The 17,184-nt window shown below is 40.1% G+C and overlaps 1 protein-coding gene across 1 annotated transcript in view; it reads left to right on the top strand.

Annotated features, from left to right (window-relative positions):
- Positions 1-330: 330 nt before the first annotated feature.
- TPH2 (tryptophan hydroxylase 2) overlaps positions 331-17,184 on the top strand; it is a 97,052-nt gene continuing 80,198 nt past the window's right edge. Inside the window, exons 1-5 of the mRNA XM_058309235.2 lie at positions 331-585; positions 2,973-3,125; positions 5,685-5,868; positions 5,979-6,079; positions 11,655-11,722. Coding sequence (XP_058165218.1) covers positions 493-585; positions 2,973-3,125; positions 5,685-5,868; positions 5,979-6,079; positions 11,655-11,722 — 599 coding nt within the window. The 5' untranslated portion in view covers positions 331-492. The remainder of the gene's footprint in view (positions 586-2,972; positions 3,126-5,684; positions 5,869-5,978; positions 6,080-11,654; positions 11,723-17,184) is intronic.

Here is a 17,184-nt window from a genome sequence, read left to right on the forward strand (position 1 = left end):
ATTAAGAAGAAGAAAGCAAAGAATCTTAGAATTCTCCGTCACCTAAAAGCTGAGATCATCTCGCTGGTAGCAAGCTTGAGAGATGAGAGGTAACATGGGGGGACAGATGTTTTCTTGTACAAATAAGACCCCCTTATGTATTGTTCTCCGCCACCCTTGTCCAAACAGCTACTCGACCTAAGAAACAAATCGCACCAGTAGTACAGATAACCTCAGGCTGCAGGTCTGTAATCTGACCATGGCCATCGGCAGTCAGAAATGAGTTTCTTTCTAATCAGCCTTTCATCAGTCCCCAGTCACTCATATAAAGGAGCCCAGGGAGGAGGGATTCACATTGTGCTTTCTTCAGTTCCAGGATCCCAGACAGAGCCCTGAGCAAGCGGCTGACCGTCCGCCCCTTCTTATCTCAATATCGACCAGCGCTGCTACTGCCTCTTTAGTACCCCCTGGTGCAAAGAAAGCAAATTACATCCGGACCCATGCAGCCGGCAAATGATGATGTTTTCCAGTAAATACTGGGCAAAGAGAGGGTTTTCCCTGGATTCGGCGTTGCCTGAAGAGCATCAGTTACTTGGCAGCTTAACAGTGAGTACTGAGTACCCGGTACTGTGCAGAGAAGAGCGTGTTTTCTGGTAGCAATCATCTTATCCTCACCATGTGGACAACTGGTGTAGAGTGAACACTCTCTCCTCCTCCTCTATCACCTCTCCAACCTGCCCACTTCTCCCTCCTTCATCCAGGAAGTGGGTATACTGTTCACTGTGTGCTAAACTACTTTTCCTCAAAGTTTATAAGTAGAAAGCTCAGAAGTTCCTGAGGATTAAGAACAAGAGGTTGTGTGAAACAATGTTTAATATCTACAGAAAAAAAAAGTGTGTAGAATTTTGAAAGGGTTTTTCTTAAGGAGGCAAAAAGGGAGAAGAAATTACATAGGTTTTTCTTGTTCCCACAAGATTACTGTGTCTCCTATACTCCCTTCCATTTACAAAGCCTGGTCTTTAAAAACAGGAGTAATATTTTCTGTTCTAGTCTGTAGACGCAGGCTACAGAGTGAAAGAAAGATTGGATTCCTTTCAAAAGTTTTCCTGCTTTCCTCATTACTCCATTTCCCAACTTAATTGATGAAGTAATGAAGATAATAAACTGCTTGTTTCCCTATTTAAACGACTTTTATTTAAAATATTAACAGAATAAAAAAAGCAAATTTTTTGCAGGATTTTAGAACCTGATTTGAGGTAATAGTCATTGGGATTAATAAAAACAGCAGTGAAAGAAAAATGTATTCAAATTTCTAGTTATTAAAAATATTAAATGGTTCTTCATTACTACACTATTGGAGTTTATAAACCAATTCCAATTCAGCCTGTACAGCCTGTATCATGGAAAAATCTGTTTTAATATTGTAGTTCCAAATATGTGCCAGAGGGTAGCATTGTACTGATGTATTATTATTGCTAAAAATGTTGAAAAGTAATCACGGCAAGTTTTGTGGATCTGTTTAAATCAATTTGTGAAAATGAGGCTAAAATGTAAATGGATTTTCTAACATTTAAATATCATGAATATTTGGAAGGAGATGTTACACTGAAGAATTTCAAAGTCATAATGATCTGCTAGAAGGAAAACCAGAAAACTCGGAGTGATGGCTAATGTATGACTGTTTCGTATAAAAATGCTATTTAAATATATAAAACCTGTGTGTTATGTGGTAAGGAGGAGGCAGATGTTTAGAGCATTAAGACATTTGACTGTTAATGACTAAACATGCAGCCAAATGTCAATGTCTGCATAAACTTCTTTCCCTCAAGTCATAAATAATAAAACATTCTTTCTATCTTTTCTATTACATATAAGTCTGGCAAATGAGGCAATACCAACAAGTGAATATAAAGGCAGTAGAGAATTCAGAGGAAGACAACAGCACATCACTATTCACAGGGTTCTATAGCAAACATATATTTCTCAGTTTCATGTAATAGATCAGTGTGATTATATTATGTCACCATTTGCCAGAGAGAACACTCTCTGCTTTTGCCCAACTCTGTATTTGCATATGAAGAACACAAAAAAATACATCCTAATTTTGCATTGTCTGTCAAATGAAAGCTTCCATCTTTTTTTCCCCCTGCATTTCTGATAATGTGATCTGAATGACTCTAATCTGTCAATTTTATCTTTAGCCAACAGGACTAATAAGCATTACTTAATCATGTATTACAGTATCTTGAGTGGCTAATGAAGTGTTAATCCTTTCTAGTTCCTCACATTCTACTGTTTGCTCCCAATGATTAGCTAGCGTGCTTGCTTGCTTACTTGCTTTCTTCCTTTCTTTACTTCTTTTCTTTTATGGTGGCTGAATTTTAATAGCTACTTTTCAGGTATCATATGCTAACATGGATGGCCTTAGTTGAACATATTCTTCTCTGCTGAACTTCTGCAGGGAGATTCATGTTGGCAATGTGGATCTAATTGCAGAAAGTAGTGTTTATCAATTTCAGTCCTGACAGATTTCGGATTGAAATGGATATTTAGTTTTTATGATTTAATTGAAACTAGAATTATTAATGGGAAGATACATGTTTGGTCATATTTTTATTATGTTTAGTAATTTATAAGGTTTCATGATACAACTAGGCTGACAGACCAAACTTTAGACTGTAAAATTAAACAGGCAGGGATTATTCATGTATGATACTTTTGATGGTCAGATGTTTTTCTTGCTATTAAAGTGAAACACATCTGATCTTCCTTTGATTTCAACCACTAGATATTTTAGGGCCCTGGAAAATAATGTTGAAGAGTAAATTAGACCAATATTTGTGATTGGAAGTTACGAGTTACTCAAAGGTATATCTTGAGTTTATATGACTGCTAGGGCTTCTGGCAGATGAATGGAATATCTGCAAAGAAATCTAATTATGGAAGACTCTGGATTTTTAACTGGTATTTTTTGTGCCTCTACCCTCCTGAAGCAAAACAAAGCTAGCTCTGGCAAAAATGATGACAAGAAAGGCAACAAGGGAAGCAACAAGAGTGAAACTGCTGCTGAAAGTGGCAAGACGGCAGTTGTGTTCTCTTTGAAAAACGAAGTTGGTGGACTGGTAAAAGCGCTGAGACTCTTTCAGGTGAATGTAAAATATCATTCTATGACTTTAAAAGTGGCAGTGTGCCTGGTTATAACCTGTCATCTGTTATGAAGCATTACTGAATCAATTTCTGGATAATGTGTTGAAAAGTTCAAAGAACCCAAACTCCATGAGGCTTTACAAGGAGAGTTTGCCTGCCAAACGATAAAGTAAGCAGGTTTATGTGCACTATGATTTATTAATTCAGAGTGAGCCTACTGGGAACGTTGCAGACTGTTCCCAGGTGAGGAAGTCAGTAATTAAAAAATGTGAGCCTCACACCTGAAAATGCAAACACAAAAGAGCCAAACAGGGTTTCTTTAAATATCAAGAGGCTGCAGCCTGATTTGATTAGTTAAAATGTGAGTCATGCACACGTTCCTAAAAGCACATTTCTTGCTTAAAGTGAGATACATGAGTAAAGGTACTCCCCTAGGCCTCACAGTCTCATGAACTTCAGTGTCTTTTTGTAAAGATGAATCCCACTCCTCAGATGTAAGTGGTAGGACCATTTCTCTCCTCTTACAGAAATGCAGTAGCCTTTACCCAGGTTCAGATCTGCGGTTTAACGCCTGGTTGGGGTGGGGCTTGTCTGGGTACACCTGCCATCTCCCCTGTCCTTCAGCAAGCACACTCCTTTACAAATGCATTTTGTTTTGGGGTACTGGCTGCTGATTAGAGCTCTAAAATAAGGAACCTTAGCTCTGCACAGTGCCTGGGGCTGCTGACACAGGGCAGAGATGGTTGGAATTACAGTCACAGGATTCAGACCTGTGCTGTCCTGGCTTGGCCAGTCACTGGTTGCTTCCTACGTTCAATTTCTTCATTTGTGAAATAGCAGTAATAATTCCCACCTAACAGGGTGGTTGTGATGAAATAACATGAGTAAAAGTGCTTCATAAAGTGTGCAAATATGAGGCATTATTATGATGCTTCTCTGATGACCATAGAAGAGGAAACAGCAGCTTGATTTGGTAAATATTCCCTTGTTCTCTTTTGACCTTGAAGGCAAGAATCAGGCACCATAAACAGTGGTAATGGAAATCTGGAGGAATGTTTTGTGTGTAATTATATCATCTAGGACTGTTTCCACATGGCGCCCAAAGGCAGGTCAATTCAATTAGACAGCTGGGTGCAGTGGGAAAAAGTCCCTGGGGACAGAGTAAGCAAAACTAGAGTTTTCACTCTGCCATCACTGGGACTTAACTTTTAGCTAAACCACTTAACCTACCTTGATCTCAGTTCCCTTGTCTAAAAATGTCTATTCTGCCTCAATTAAAGGATATTAAAAGCCCAATGTGACCCAAAGTATGCGAAGTCTCTTGAACCTTATCCTTAACATTAGTCTTAATTTATAATCAGCCACTTTAGAATATGATACTTTTGTAAAGGATTAGTGAAAATACAGAAAAAGTGTACTTGGTTTCCTGATTACAGGACTAGTTTCTTGATACTGGAAAGGGTGCTGTTTGATTTGATCTCATTTTGGCGCTGGAAACTACCTACCCTGTTCCTATGCTGAAAATCTGTGAGGATCCAGGATTGTATTAGGAATTGTCAGATAATCAGAGTGTATCATCTGGAGTGATGGGGAGATGTCTACTTATTTGGGGGTGGGTTGAAATAGAGATGAGAACTTTATTTTTGCATTAAGGAAGGGGAAAGGAAGACTACATCACTGGGGAAATTTACACTAGATTTTAAAATACTAAGTTCCTGCCCTCTCTCCATGCACCTTGTTGTAAGGAGATTTTACCCCTGAAATCAGCCATGGAGTGAGAGTTAGAGTAGTCATTTGGAGGATGCTGCAGGGAAAAAATTAGTAAGGGGTCCTACTTAGGAATTTTTTATTTTTACCTTTGTTTAGCCTCTCATTGTATAGTGAGTTATTTGTTTGGTTATTTTGCTTTTGCCTTCAGAAATCTTTTAGCTGCTTTTCTTGCTCCTATTTCTTTTTCCTATAATGTGGGCTACAGTTCCGGTAATGTTCCTAAACTTCCGTCATTTTTCTTATCACTCTCCAATTTCTGCCATATATGCCTGCCATTTATACTATGTACTTATTTAAAAAAATTTTTTTTCCATTTGATTTTATTTCAAAAGGAAGCTTTATATCACTATAAATCAGGGGTTCGAGTTTTAGTTATGTTCTTTTGGAAATAATGAAAAATGAAAATATAAATAAAGGATAACCTATTTTCTCCCCCAAGAATCATGCCCATTACCATTGAGATGTGGACCACTCTGGGGAGTGATGATGTTCCATAATTTTAATACATTTTATAGGACCCTTTATATATCTTAAATATCTGCCCCCCACTTTTTAAATGAGACAGGAAAACCCACACATAGAGACACAAATATACAGCATCCTTGTTAATGAAAAAATGGTTGGAAACATTTCAAGTTTTAGTCTATCAAAGAATGGGAAAATTGTCATCTCTTCTTTCTTGGGCACTAGTTTCACCTTGTTGCTTGGCAATTGAACAAGAATAGCCCATTGCGTCCCCTTTATTGTGCCCTGAGGGTTACTGAAAGATGTTGCTTATGTTTCCACAGGAAAAACATGTCAACATGGTTCATATCGAATCCAGGAAATCCCGGCGAAGAAGCTCTGAGGTTGAAATCTTTGTGGACTGTGAGTGTGGTGAATCAGAATTCAACGAGCTCGTTCAGTTGTTGAAATTTCAAACCACCATTGTGACGCTGAATCCTCCAGAGAATATTTGGACCGAGGAAGAAGGCAAGACCTGTTTTTGGTTGTTGGGTGATTTTGCAAACCAACAAATGTTGCAAAGGGGAAAATGCAGTATGTGAGCTAATATTTTTGAACCTGCGCTGTGTTTTCAACAGAGTTAGAGGATGTGCCCTGGTTTCCTCGGAAGATCTCTGAGTTAGACAGATGCTCTCACAGAGTTCTCATGTATGGTTCTGAGCTTGATGCCGATCACCCAGTAAGTGTCCAGTAAAATCCATTCCAAACATGCTCTTTGGGCTCTGCCCTGGTGCCAGGCAGTGTGTGCTGTGAATCTGTGCTGCAATGCTTCATTGTAGAGCAATTTATTATTTATTCTCCATAACTGAGGGATTTTCAAATTATAAAGCTTTCCTATACACTTGTTTTGGCTGGAAGCAGATTAGAAATGGAAAAGCTATTTCCACATAGCTCTTATTTTTAAGAAGGTTTGGATAGAGGAGATTCTAAACCTTGGAGACTAGTTTTGTAGAATTAGACAGCCTTAAATGTACTTGCAGATGGTGACCCTTGCAAAAGCGATGAACTGAAATTGATCACACCTTTGGGAAACTAGAGAGGACTAGGCATTATGGGGGCTCAGTGAGAGAATAAAATCCTCCTAACTGTTTTCTTGATGGAAGGTTGTTAGGAGTAGAGTAATGTGGTTGACTTCAGCTTCAGTGGGAAGGCAGAGTTTTACAATAAAGGCATGATGGAAGGCATATCTCTTCTCACGTCTACTTTGAGTCTGTCTACCACCATTTCTCCTCTACTCCAATAAAAACGACCACCTTCAAAGAAATATGATACTCGGGGAAGCATTTCCCATTATTTTCTCCTCGCCCCCCCACCCCCCAACACACACACATCAGTTTCTAACAACAGAGACCTGGTCAGGATCAAGTGCAGTTAAGAGTCTGGAAGAAGTAAGCAATGCACTCATTCCTTACAAGCATTTTCTCCCAGTGTCCCTTGTCTAAAAACAGGCAAATGAAAGGTTGAAACCCAAGCAGGTAGTTCGAGCTTCTAAGCGGGTAATAGTTTACAGATATTCATTATTTCTATATGAAGGAAATCTGGGGATCTGACAGTTTACCTAGACCTAGATCATGGGCAGTGGTTCTCAAAGGTACCAGCAGCATCAGCTTACCACCCGAGAACCTGTATTAAGAAGCCTACGCTTTAGTTTGAGAGCTACTGCTGTAAAGGAAACTATGACAGATTCAACAAGAAGGAAATTTTCAGTCAAACCAGTCATTTGGTAGAATATACCTTCAAGTGGTCACACAGACCTGATGCAATTGCATTACTTTCAAAAAGGTGAATTCATGCAAAGATAGTGTTTTACCTTCATAGCTTAAAATTTCAGAGTATTTCAAAGTAATTCACATGTAAGTCTCCTGAACATTAGAAAAATATTCAAAAGTGCCTTTAATCACCATGCAATTGTTATCTTCCCCTTTTCCCCACCTGCAGAGGAGCCAGAATTAGCAGAGAAACCTGATTTAAGAGCTTAGCAGTGACAAGGCGGCACTCGCACCATCTCTTAACTTGCAGGATAACCTTGGGCAAGTCGCTCTACTTCTGCACCTCAAGTTCTTTATGTGAAAAGTGGAAATAAAATTCTTATGGACCTCAAAGAGGTGTTTGAAAAGCCTGGTTAATAAAAACAATTGGAAAGCATTTTGGCAAGAGTAAATACTTTAATTCCAGGAATGGCAGTATTGTATTAAACCATCCAGATCAGTGCCTGGACAATGAAGGATTTCTTTCTAACCCCCTATTTACAAATGTTACCCTTAATCTAGTTTGAAAATTATTCAGTGTGGGAGAAAAGAGTTTAGTCATTTTAATGGAATAACCACAGGAAACACTGACCTTGCTGTGAGAAATTTATTCTGGTACCCAATGTCAATTTTCCTGTGCTTAATTTTATTCCATGATTCCTAATTATACCCATCTTATGATACCTTCTCTTATTTTCTGTGCAACCACTTGAAATAATTGCAAGTACTTAGCTATCCCCTACTTAAGAGTTGTTGTTTTTTTCTGTTTTTTTTTTGTCATGCATATTTCCTTTTATAAGCACTCCAAATGTTCATTGTACAAATTTGATATTGGTAAATTGGTGTTTTTATAAGATCTTATTTGATGAGACTCTTAGGATAGGATAGCTCATAAGGGGCTTGGCGTCAGGTTGTTGAAGCTACCTAGGAAAGATTAAACATCTAGATCAGTGCCTCACAAATTCTAAAGGGCAAACACTACCTGGTGGAACTATTAAAAATACAGACGCTGATTCAGTAACACCTAAGGTGGGGCCTCAGATTCTGCATTTTTAGCAAGCTTCCAGTTGAGACTTACATTGAAGGTCTGGGGACTACACTTTGAGAAGCAAGGACCTAAACTGGAAGGATCTATCAAAGTGTGGTTCAAAGTCCACCAATAAGGAAGAATGAAGTACTTTTTTTTTTTCAAAACACACTTCATATTTCCTCTTTTATTATATAAATAGTTTAACCTTTTACTGTAAGAATATAAATGGTTTAAAAGGATCTTTGTTATTATTTATACAAATTCACAAACAGTACAATTAATTGGTAAAATGCTCTGATTTCCTTTAACTCCATGTTGATAAAGGTCTCACTTGTGGCTGTGGAGGATTCTAAAAAATAAACAAAAAAATCCAACAAAAACACATATCCTACACAGAAGCAAATTAAAAAAAAAATCTACAAGTTCCAACCCCCACAAAACTAAAGAAAGGAATTTATTCTTCACTTAGAAACAACTTTTTAAAACCCACAAACTCCATTTTATTAACAACGGAGATAAGACATGGATTTCAGGCTCCTCTGCTTCAGATGGCAGCCTCAGGGGCTCAAGAATGCAGTATCTTGAGGCTCACATGAAAACCACTGAATCAGCACTTTCAGAGATGGGTCCTAGAATCTGCTGGATCTGTAGAAGATTCTCAAGAGCTCTAAAAGTTTGGGAACGCTGTCTTACCTCAGTGATTGTCAGCCCTAGCTTTCCCTTTAAATGATCTGGGGTGGGGATGGGGAGGATTACAAAAAATACTGGTGCCAGGGTCTTACCCCAGAACACTTGTATCTGACTCTCTGGGAATTTGGCAGGGTTTGGAGTATTGTTTAAAGCTCCCAGCTTGTTCAATTATGCCACCAAGGTTGAGCTATTTGGAATAGCTACTTGAGTGCCAATGTAAATTGAACCGAGCACTTTAGGGTGTAGGCTTGGTTGGTCTTCAGTTCTCCTTGATTTAAATTGAGAGAGAGAGGGTAGTTTGTGCAGTAGGTACTCCCTGGGTGCTAGGGTTGCTAAATTTAGGAAACCAATATATAGGATACCCAGTTAATTTGAATTTCAGATAAGCAATAACTACTTTTTCGGTATAAGTATATCCAAATATTGCACAGGACATACTTATACTAAAACAGTAGTCATTCTTTATCTGAAATTCAAATTTAACTGTGTGTACTGTATTTTATCTGGCAATCCTCTCCGTGGCTTTAGTCCAGAGGTATGTCAAAGGAATGCTGTTTCTGTAATCACTGGTATAGCTAGTATTCCTGTTTTACTTTGCCAGTCCATGATTCAATCCAGGAAGCCCTGGATCACACACAACGTTTGCGTAATCACCACCACTCTAGGCTAATGAGGCATGATGAGCAAATCGCTCTCTTGCATTTCTGGAAAAGGTGCAGGTGTTTGCTGAGGCGAGTTAGAGTCAAGATTCTTTGGAAGCCCCCAGATTATGATGCTGTTACCATGATGTCCAGTCTGGCAGAACCGGGGAACAGATGCTGTGCTTTTCACACGATTCTCTTCCTTTTGGCATGGCCTGATTTCTTTTTGAATAATAAAGGTTCTTGAAATTCCTCAGCTAGAATCCCAGGTAACCTGGTTTTACCAGTGAGCATTGAAGCGCTTTCAAGCATCTACCCTATACAGCAGGATTGTTTACCCTTTCTCAGGTCATAGACTCATTCATGAATGTGGAAATATGGCCACAAGATTTTGTATACTCACATTTTAGGGCTCCACAAGGCTGCACATGAACTCCAGTTAAAAAACTTTCAATTCACAGCACAGGAAAGAAAGTGCTAGCTTCTGGGAGCGGTGTTACTTCATTTGTGCAGGATATTAGGGTGGTCTCAGGGCACTTTCTGTCTCTGTCTGTCTTTCTCTTTCTGCCATTAGCATGTCTCTTGTCATTGCTGTATGTCCAGCAGAGACCGTGACTTCTGGCCTCAACTGTCAGTTCTCCTTTAGCCAGACGAAAGAATGGGTTCTTCAACAGCCCACTTGAACCTTGAAGAAATGTCTTAGTCACAGCAGAGGTAACGTGGGTCTTTGTAGGCCTGCTTTCCATTCTCCTGCTCTCAGATCCCAGAATCCTACTGGCTTGTTTTCTTGCCTGGCTTCCCTTCTCAGAGTGGTGACTGCTTCTTCATTTTCCTTTTGGGTTGCAGGGGTTGCAGAGCTAAGAAGGTAAATCAAAACTATCTCCTCTGGGCTTTTAGCAGCTTGAAGCAACAATCCAGGAAAGAACTGATTGTCTGAAATGACATAAGGAAAGGAAAATGGAAAGTCTATTGAAGATAGGAGAGATTTTTGAGTAAACCATGAAGCCCTCTCAGAAGGATTCCACTTGACTGAAGAATGACAGACATGATAATTTAATTTCCTGAGTGCATGATGATGAATGAAAGTTTTAAAGCTGGCTAAGACTAATAAGAATCACAGGAACTCAGAATGGAATGAGCTAACCTGCTACCCTATGCACGAATCCCTTTAGCATTGATTTTGTATTTTGTTGCTGTATTCATAAAATATGGCAAGCCTCTTTAATCCCTACTAACTTGGGGTTTGATGATTATTCTGAATGAAAGAATAGTCATTTCCACAAGTCAATTAAAATTAAGTTACCTTGGGAAGCGGACTTGGCCCAGTGGTTAGGGCATCCGTCTACCACATGGGAGGTCCGCGGTTCAAACCCTGGGCCTCCTTGACCCGTGTGGAGCTGGCCCATGCACAGTGCTGATGGCACAAGGAGTGCCCTGCCACGCAGGGGTGTCCCCTGCGTAGGGGAGCCTCACGCGCAAGGAGTGTGCCCCATAAGGAGAGCCGCCCAGTGCGAAATAAAGTGCAGCCTGCCCAGGAATGGTGCCACACACACAGAGAGCTGACACACAAGATGACGCAACAAAAAGAAACACAGATTCCGTGCTGCTGACAACAGAAGTGGACAAAAAAACAAAAACAAAAACAAAAAAACCACGCATCAAAAATAGACACAGAGAGTAGACAACTGGGGTGGGGTGGGGCGGGGGAAAAGGGAGAGAAATAAATAAAATAAAACTTAAAAAAAAATTAAGTTACCTTACTGAATAACCCTATTAAAGGATCTGTTTTAATGAATACGATAAGATTAACTTACTTGTGATTAAGATGAACTACATGTAAATGATACTTGAAAACCAAAAGATATTGTTCACAGCATCAATTAACTAAAGCTGTTCTGCCTACCTAGTGCAAAGGTAAACTTTAACTTGAATTCCCACACACCCCAAATTAGTACAGACCAAAATTTAATGAGGTTTTACTGTAAATACAATTTGCTTCTGCCTGTGTCGTCAAGATGGCCATCCAAGTATAAAATTTACATTTGAATTGAACTCTCAGTAAACACCAGAATGATTTTCTTTTAGGCCTTCTGCAACTAATTTTTCTGCACTTTGCTAAATCACTAATCTCTTTTTCTGTTTAAGGGATTTAAGGACAATGTCTATCGACAGAGAAGAAAGTATTTTGTGGATGTGGCCATGGGTTATAAATAGTAAGTACCTGAATAACTCTTTCCTGAGATTTGTCACTGGCTAGTTAGCAAAAACACATGCTGTGTGAAACAGACCTGTCTTCTCTTCACTATAACTTCTGTGGAAGGCAGAAAGGAACCATTTTAAACACGCCAATTCCGTTGACTTTAAATGCCAACACTGATGTTCGACATCCTGGTATAATTGTAAAGTAATGAGATCTGCAGGCCCCGTGACAAGTGCTACATTTTCACCATTGTGTTCACAGCTCTCCTAAGGCATAATGCAATTTTTGTGTACTCTGAAGGGCCTGGAAATTGTTTTCATTTTACTTCTGAATTGACGTTTTCTTAACCCCCTTCAATGTCCACCTTTTCCAATGAAAGTAGAATATTTAGCAAGAAAGGTGAGAAGGCCCAATCTAAGCAGCCATCAAAGAAATGTGTTTATGGGTAAGTGTCATAACCAGGCCCAGATCAGGGTTGGGATGAAAACGGGAAAGCTTAGCACTGGGATGGAGACTGTACATAGTGTCCAGTGGTAGGTGACAGTGACTGCACGTGCTTGAGACCAACAACAATGTAATGTGCTAGCGCCAGGCAGAACCTAAGATAATGGAGTAGATGTCAGGCTTGTGTTTTTTCTGCCGCAGAGGTGCTAAATGCAGAGTGAGAGGATACTCTAACTTCCCTTCTTGCTTGGGTACTATTCCCTTGTTCTCCCAAGCCCTGAGACAGCCTTCATCCTCTCTCTCACGTTCATGTCTCTATTCTTGTCCCTTCTATTCCCAGCAGCTTCTGTACCCTCTCTCCTCTGACTTTCTACCCCCCTCATGAAGTCAGCAGGCACATGGCTCATCCTGGCTCAAAAGGGCGAGTTCATACCGCCTCAGCACCCTGCTTACTAGCCCAGCGTCCAACTGTTTTCCTGTCAAATCGTCCTGAGAGGACTCTGAAGGGTCCTGGGAAGTCCTTGTGAGTTTTAAGATTGGTTCCCCCTGGTTCAAAGGCCCTCCTCATGGAATCTGGTCAAGCCTGTGTAGATGGGTCCTTAGAAAGGGGGAGGGCAGGGCAGGCCTTCGGGGCATGATATGTCCAGGACATGGTGAAAGCTCAGTGCCTGGCAGAACATTTGCCCTCAGATAAAGTAGTCCTAAGGTCATATATATATATATATATAGTATATAGATCCTATATATAATGCATTTTTCATATAGATAAGCTACATATATATGCATGTATGTGTAATATGCATTATATATAGAAGGTGCATATAATATGTTATATATATAAACTATGAATAGGTATGTATGTATGTTTACATACACACATACACACGCATATGTATGTATATATGAAGAATTTTGTTAGTATAGTGATTAAGGGACTAGCCAAATGTTACTTGTTTCTTCTTGGTAGAGCCCAGAAACTGGACAAAGGCAAGCTGATGTTGTGATTCTAATAGAATTGTCATATATGAGTCAACCTTTTTAAAGGAGGGCTGAGGAGGGGAGTCATTTGATTATAAAACATTCATAGGTGGAGTAGAAGTAAAGAGCATTTGGTCAAGATGATGGAGGATGAGTCTCTCAAAACATTAAGTTTGCATTTTGCTACCTTCCCATAGCTAAAGGTGAAATTGAGGTGTGGTGTCTACAGACAAAAAAGTAGAAATTGGAGTGTGAAGCTCTTGGAGGTTTTATACAAAGGAGGTCTGGATGGAGCTTGGCATCCCAGGACCTGGTCCCATTGCTGAGGGCTGGAGTCCTCAGGCTTAAGGGGCCTGACTCTGGGTAGCTGAATGTTCAGGAGGCCGAGGTACGTGGGGAACTGCCAGTTCCTTAGCTTACAGTAAATAACGACTCCCACAGGACTTACAAAACCCTCCTTGTCACAATACCAGAGGAGGCAAATGATAACCTGAAGGCTATTTGGTGCATATAGAGTCAAAGCAGCGGGTATTTAAGAGAGTTTGCGGGACCACTGGCATACCTTGCTAGAGGGAGGGGAGTACTTGAAATCCAGGGGCTGTTATAGCCTCTCCCCTGGGTAGTGCTGAGTTTGTAGTTATCAGGTAGAAGAAACAGTGATGAAAAACAGAGGCATTGGAGTCAGGCACTTGGAGTTCTCATCCTGGCTCTACTGCTTCCTAGCCAGATCACCGTGGGAAGCTACTTGCCCCCATTTTGCCCTGCATCTGTGACATGGGGTACCAATATCATCTCATTTTTTGGACTGTAGGAAGTATTAAAAAGGAGAACGCATGTGTGTGCTTAGTGCAGTGCCTAGCACACAATCATTGATCAGTGTCAGCTATTATTATCATGCCCCCTTCCCCTGTCCATAGGCTGTTCACAGTTTCCGGTTGACTTATGGTTTTCCTTTTTAGATCGCTAACCTCACCTCCATTGTTGAATATTTCAGTCTTAATATATAACATAGCTTGAATATTCCTGGAAATATCGCTTGGAGGAAACTCCTTCATCTTCCTGTTTAAAGATTGTTGTATATCTCGATGCTTTTTGTGCTGACCGACATCCATCCTCATGGAAAGAGTTCATAGAAAACAATCCTATTACACTGTGTGTGTGTGAAACTGCCAAAATAATTATTACAGATCTCCCGTTGCCTTGGATGTCTCTTGTCAGTAGACGGAATGAGGAAGGGGTCTACTGGGAGTGGTTAAATCAGGAAAACAGGTGAACCCAGGATTTGTGGAAGGTAGAGGGCAAAGGATCACTCCTTAACGTCCCTCATGCTGTCACTGCTGAGGCTTCTCTGAGTATGAGTTTGCAGATGGATAAGGGATAGCCAGCAACGTGTGTCTTTGTGCCTGTGTGTGTATGTGTGTTGTGTGCAGGCACACTTGAGGTCTCCCGTGCCTGCTCTGGGGCATAAGTGCTAACAAATCCCAAGTCGACCTTGGCCACTGTCTTCAGTCTGCCATGCCATGTAGCAAGGTTTCTTTTAAATCTACAGGAAAAGATGTGATTTCTAATTGAAATGGGTATTTTTATTTTGACTGCTGATGACCTACTGAGTGAGCAAAGGAGCAAGAATTCAATAAAATAATTACTTAAAATAAATTCATTTAAGTGGCTGCTGTCAGTCATTAAAAAAATCTGCTGTACCTGATTTTCCAAACCTAAGCCTGGAGCCACTGGTCTGAAGAACAGATTATTTGAAACCAGACTGATCCTGGAAAATCCAGCATGTGAAGTCCCTGCAGTTATAGTTCGGTGGTAAAGTTAGGGACCGTTCTGACATTTGGAGAACAATTCATTACCTAGTTATATTCAGTTAAAACTTTCTGGACATTGAGAAGTTCACTAGATGGTGAGAAATGGAGAAGAAGGTGGACTACAGATTTCTTTGGATTATGGTAGAGATTGGCAGGATGTAGACTGAGGTGTCTGAAGGTAAGGCGAAGCAAAGAATTGAAATACAGAATAATATATATTGAAACCACAACCAAGAAATCCTCTGGGGGATTCCTGTTGAATACTATATTTTCTGTGATAGTTTTGAAAGGATAAAGCAGGGGGAAAGAATCAACGCAAGCCGAGAAAAATGGAAAAATTCTGCTGTATGATGAGAAAACAGCAGGCACAAAGTCTGTATTGCCGTGAACTCGAAAGAGGAGAGGGAACGGGGAAAGTGTCAGCACGCTGGGAACTGCGGAGAGATGCCATTCAGGCGAGCTTCTGATTGACAGCGCAGCCGAGAAGCCTGATTGATTACCCAGAGGCCCGCGGCCGCCCGCAGACGTGCCCGCACTAGGAGGCGCAGAGCGTCGGGAAGGGCTAATTGCCTCTCCAATAATGGCAGAGGAAATACTCATTAGTGCAAAGAGTCTTCCGAGAAGAACCGAGAAAGAAAGCTCCGGATTGAGAGGGCACTGTTTGTAAAATCATCTGTGAAGGAACATCTAACGCCCTGATCCCCCACACCCAAATGAATGAAATTCTAGCATACACAACAACAGAAAAGTTCCCCGCAATTTGATAATGGGATGTGAGTATAGACTTGCAGTTCAGAGAAAATGGAAGTGCGTGGGGGGCGGATGGCATGTGGAGGAAGAGAAAATTATAGCCGTGATGCCGTGACTGTTAGGTTTGTCTGAAACTCTCCAGTTTTCTGTCATTGGCACCTTCATATCTTAACGTTGGCTTTAGCTTGGCTGCATTTCTGTGGATTCCAAGTTGCTGTATTGTTGGGGGAAAAATCGGTAATACATTTTTTCAGTTGACTGGAAATAAACACATTTTTTCTTTGGGGCTATTATAATGATTGTTCTTCAACAATATGCATGCATATTTAATTTAATTTAATTATATTTTTGGTGCGGGCAGCAGTGGTTATTTCAATCCGTCTTACTCTCTTGGAAAGAGGCCCGGAGCCCCAGCTTTAATTATGCCACTCATGTTTGCTTAAATCAATTTTGAATATTACTATGATTGCATTTTGTTATGAATGTACTTTCTCCTGGTTGAAATTAAGGTGGCACGTGGGCCTCGAATTCTTCTCATGGGGCTGTTTTCTCTTTGAATTAAAAAAAAAAAATTCCATGGAATCTGAAATCCCTCAGCCTGTTTTCTCCTCTGTAAAAATGGAGATAATATATCGTCTGCCTCTTCCCTGGGAGTATTTTCAGGATTGAATGGAATAAATGGAGCATTGTTATACAATGTAGTTTATTATTATTTTTATCAATAACAACATAGACCTAAGGTCCGGGGTCTACTCAGATCCTGACTAAACAGGTTGTTTTTGCCCCTTTCATTTTTAGGTGTCAGAAACACTTTGCAGAGTGCTAAGAGTGCAGAAATTGGAGCTGCACTGTCTGAGGTGAATCTCAGCTTTATCACCTATCAGTTGAGTAACACTGGGCAAATTATTTAAGTTATTTATCTGTAAAATGGGATTAGCTCTACTACTACTTTATAGGATTGTTATGAGGATTAAATGAGCTAGTATATTAACAGCACTAGATAGAAAGTGCTGTATTAGTGTTTGTTATTATTATTTTTCTTACTTCCACTGATCTCTTTTTATATACCATCACCATGCTCCAATATTTTTGTTAAAATTTAGGTGAAAATCAAATGACATAAAATTAACATTTTATTTTATTTTTAAGATCCATTTATTTATTTTGCCCCTCACCCCATTCTCTCGTTGTTTGAGTTTGCTTTCTGTTCCTGTGTCTGTTCGTTGTGTACTCTCTTCTTTTTTAGGAGGCACCAGGAACCAAACCTGGGACCTTCCATGTGGTAGGCGGGCTCCCAACTGCTTGAGCCACATCCACATCCTAATATTAACCATTTTAAAGAACAATTCAGTGGCATTTAGAACATTCACAATGTTGTGCAACCAACTTCTCTGTCTGGCTCCAAAGCATTTCCATCATCCTGAAGGAAACTCTGAACCCACTAAAGAATTACTCCCTATTCTTTCCTCCTCCCAGCCCTTGTCAACTACCA

This window comes from Dasypus novemcinctus, chromosome 12, assembly GCF_030445035.2.
Source record: "Dasypus novemcinctus isolate mDasNov1 chromosome 12, mDasNov1.1.hap2, whole genome shotgun sequence".
Lineage (NCBI taxonomy): Eukaryota > Metazoa > Chordata > Mammalia > Cingulata > Dasypodidae > Dasypus > Dasypus novemcinctus.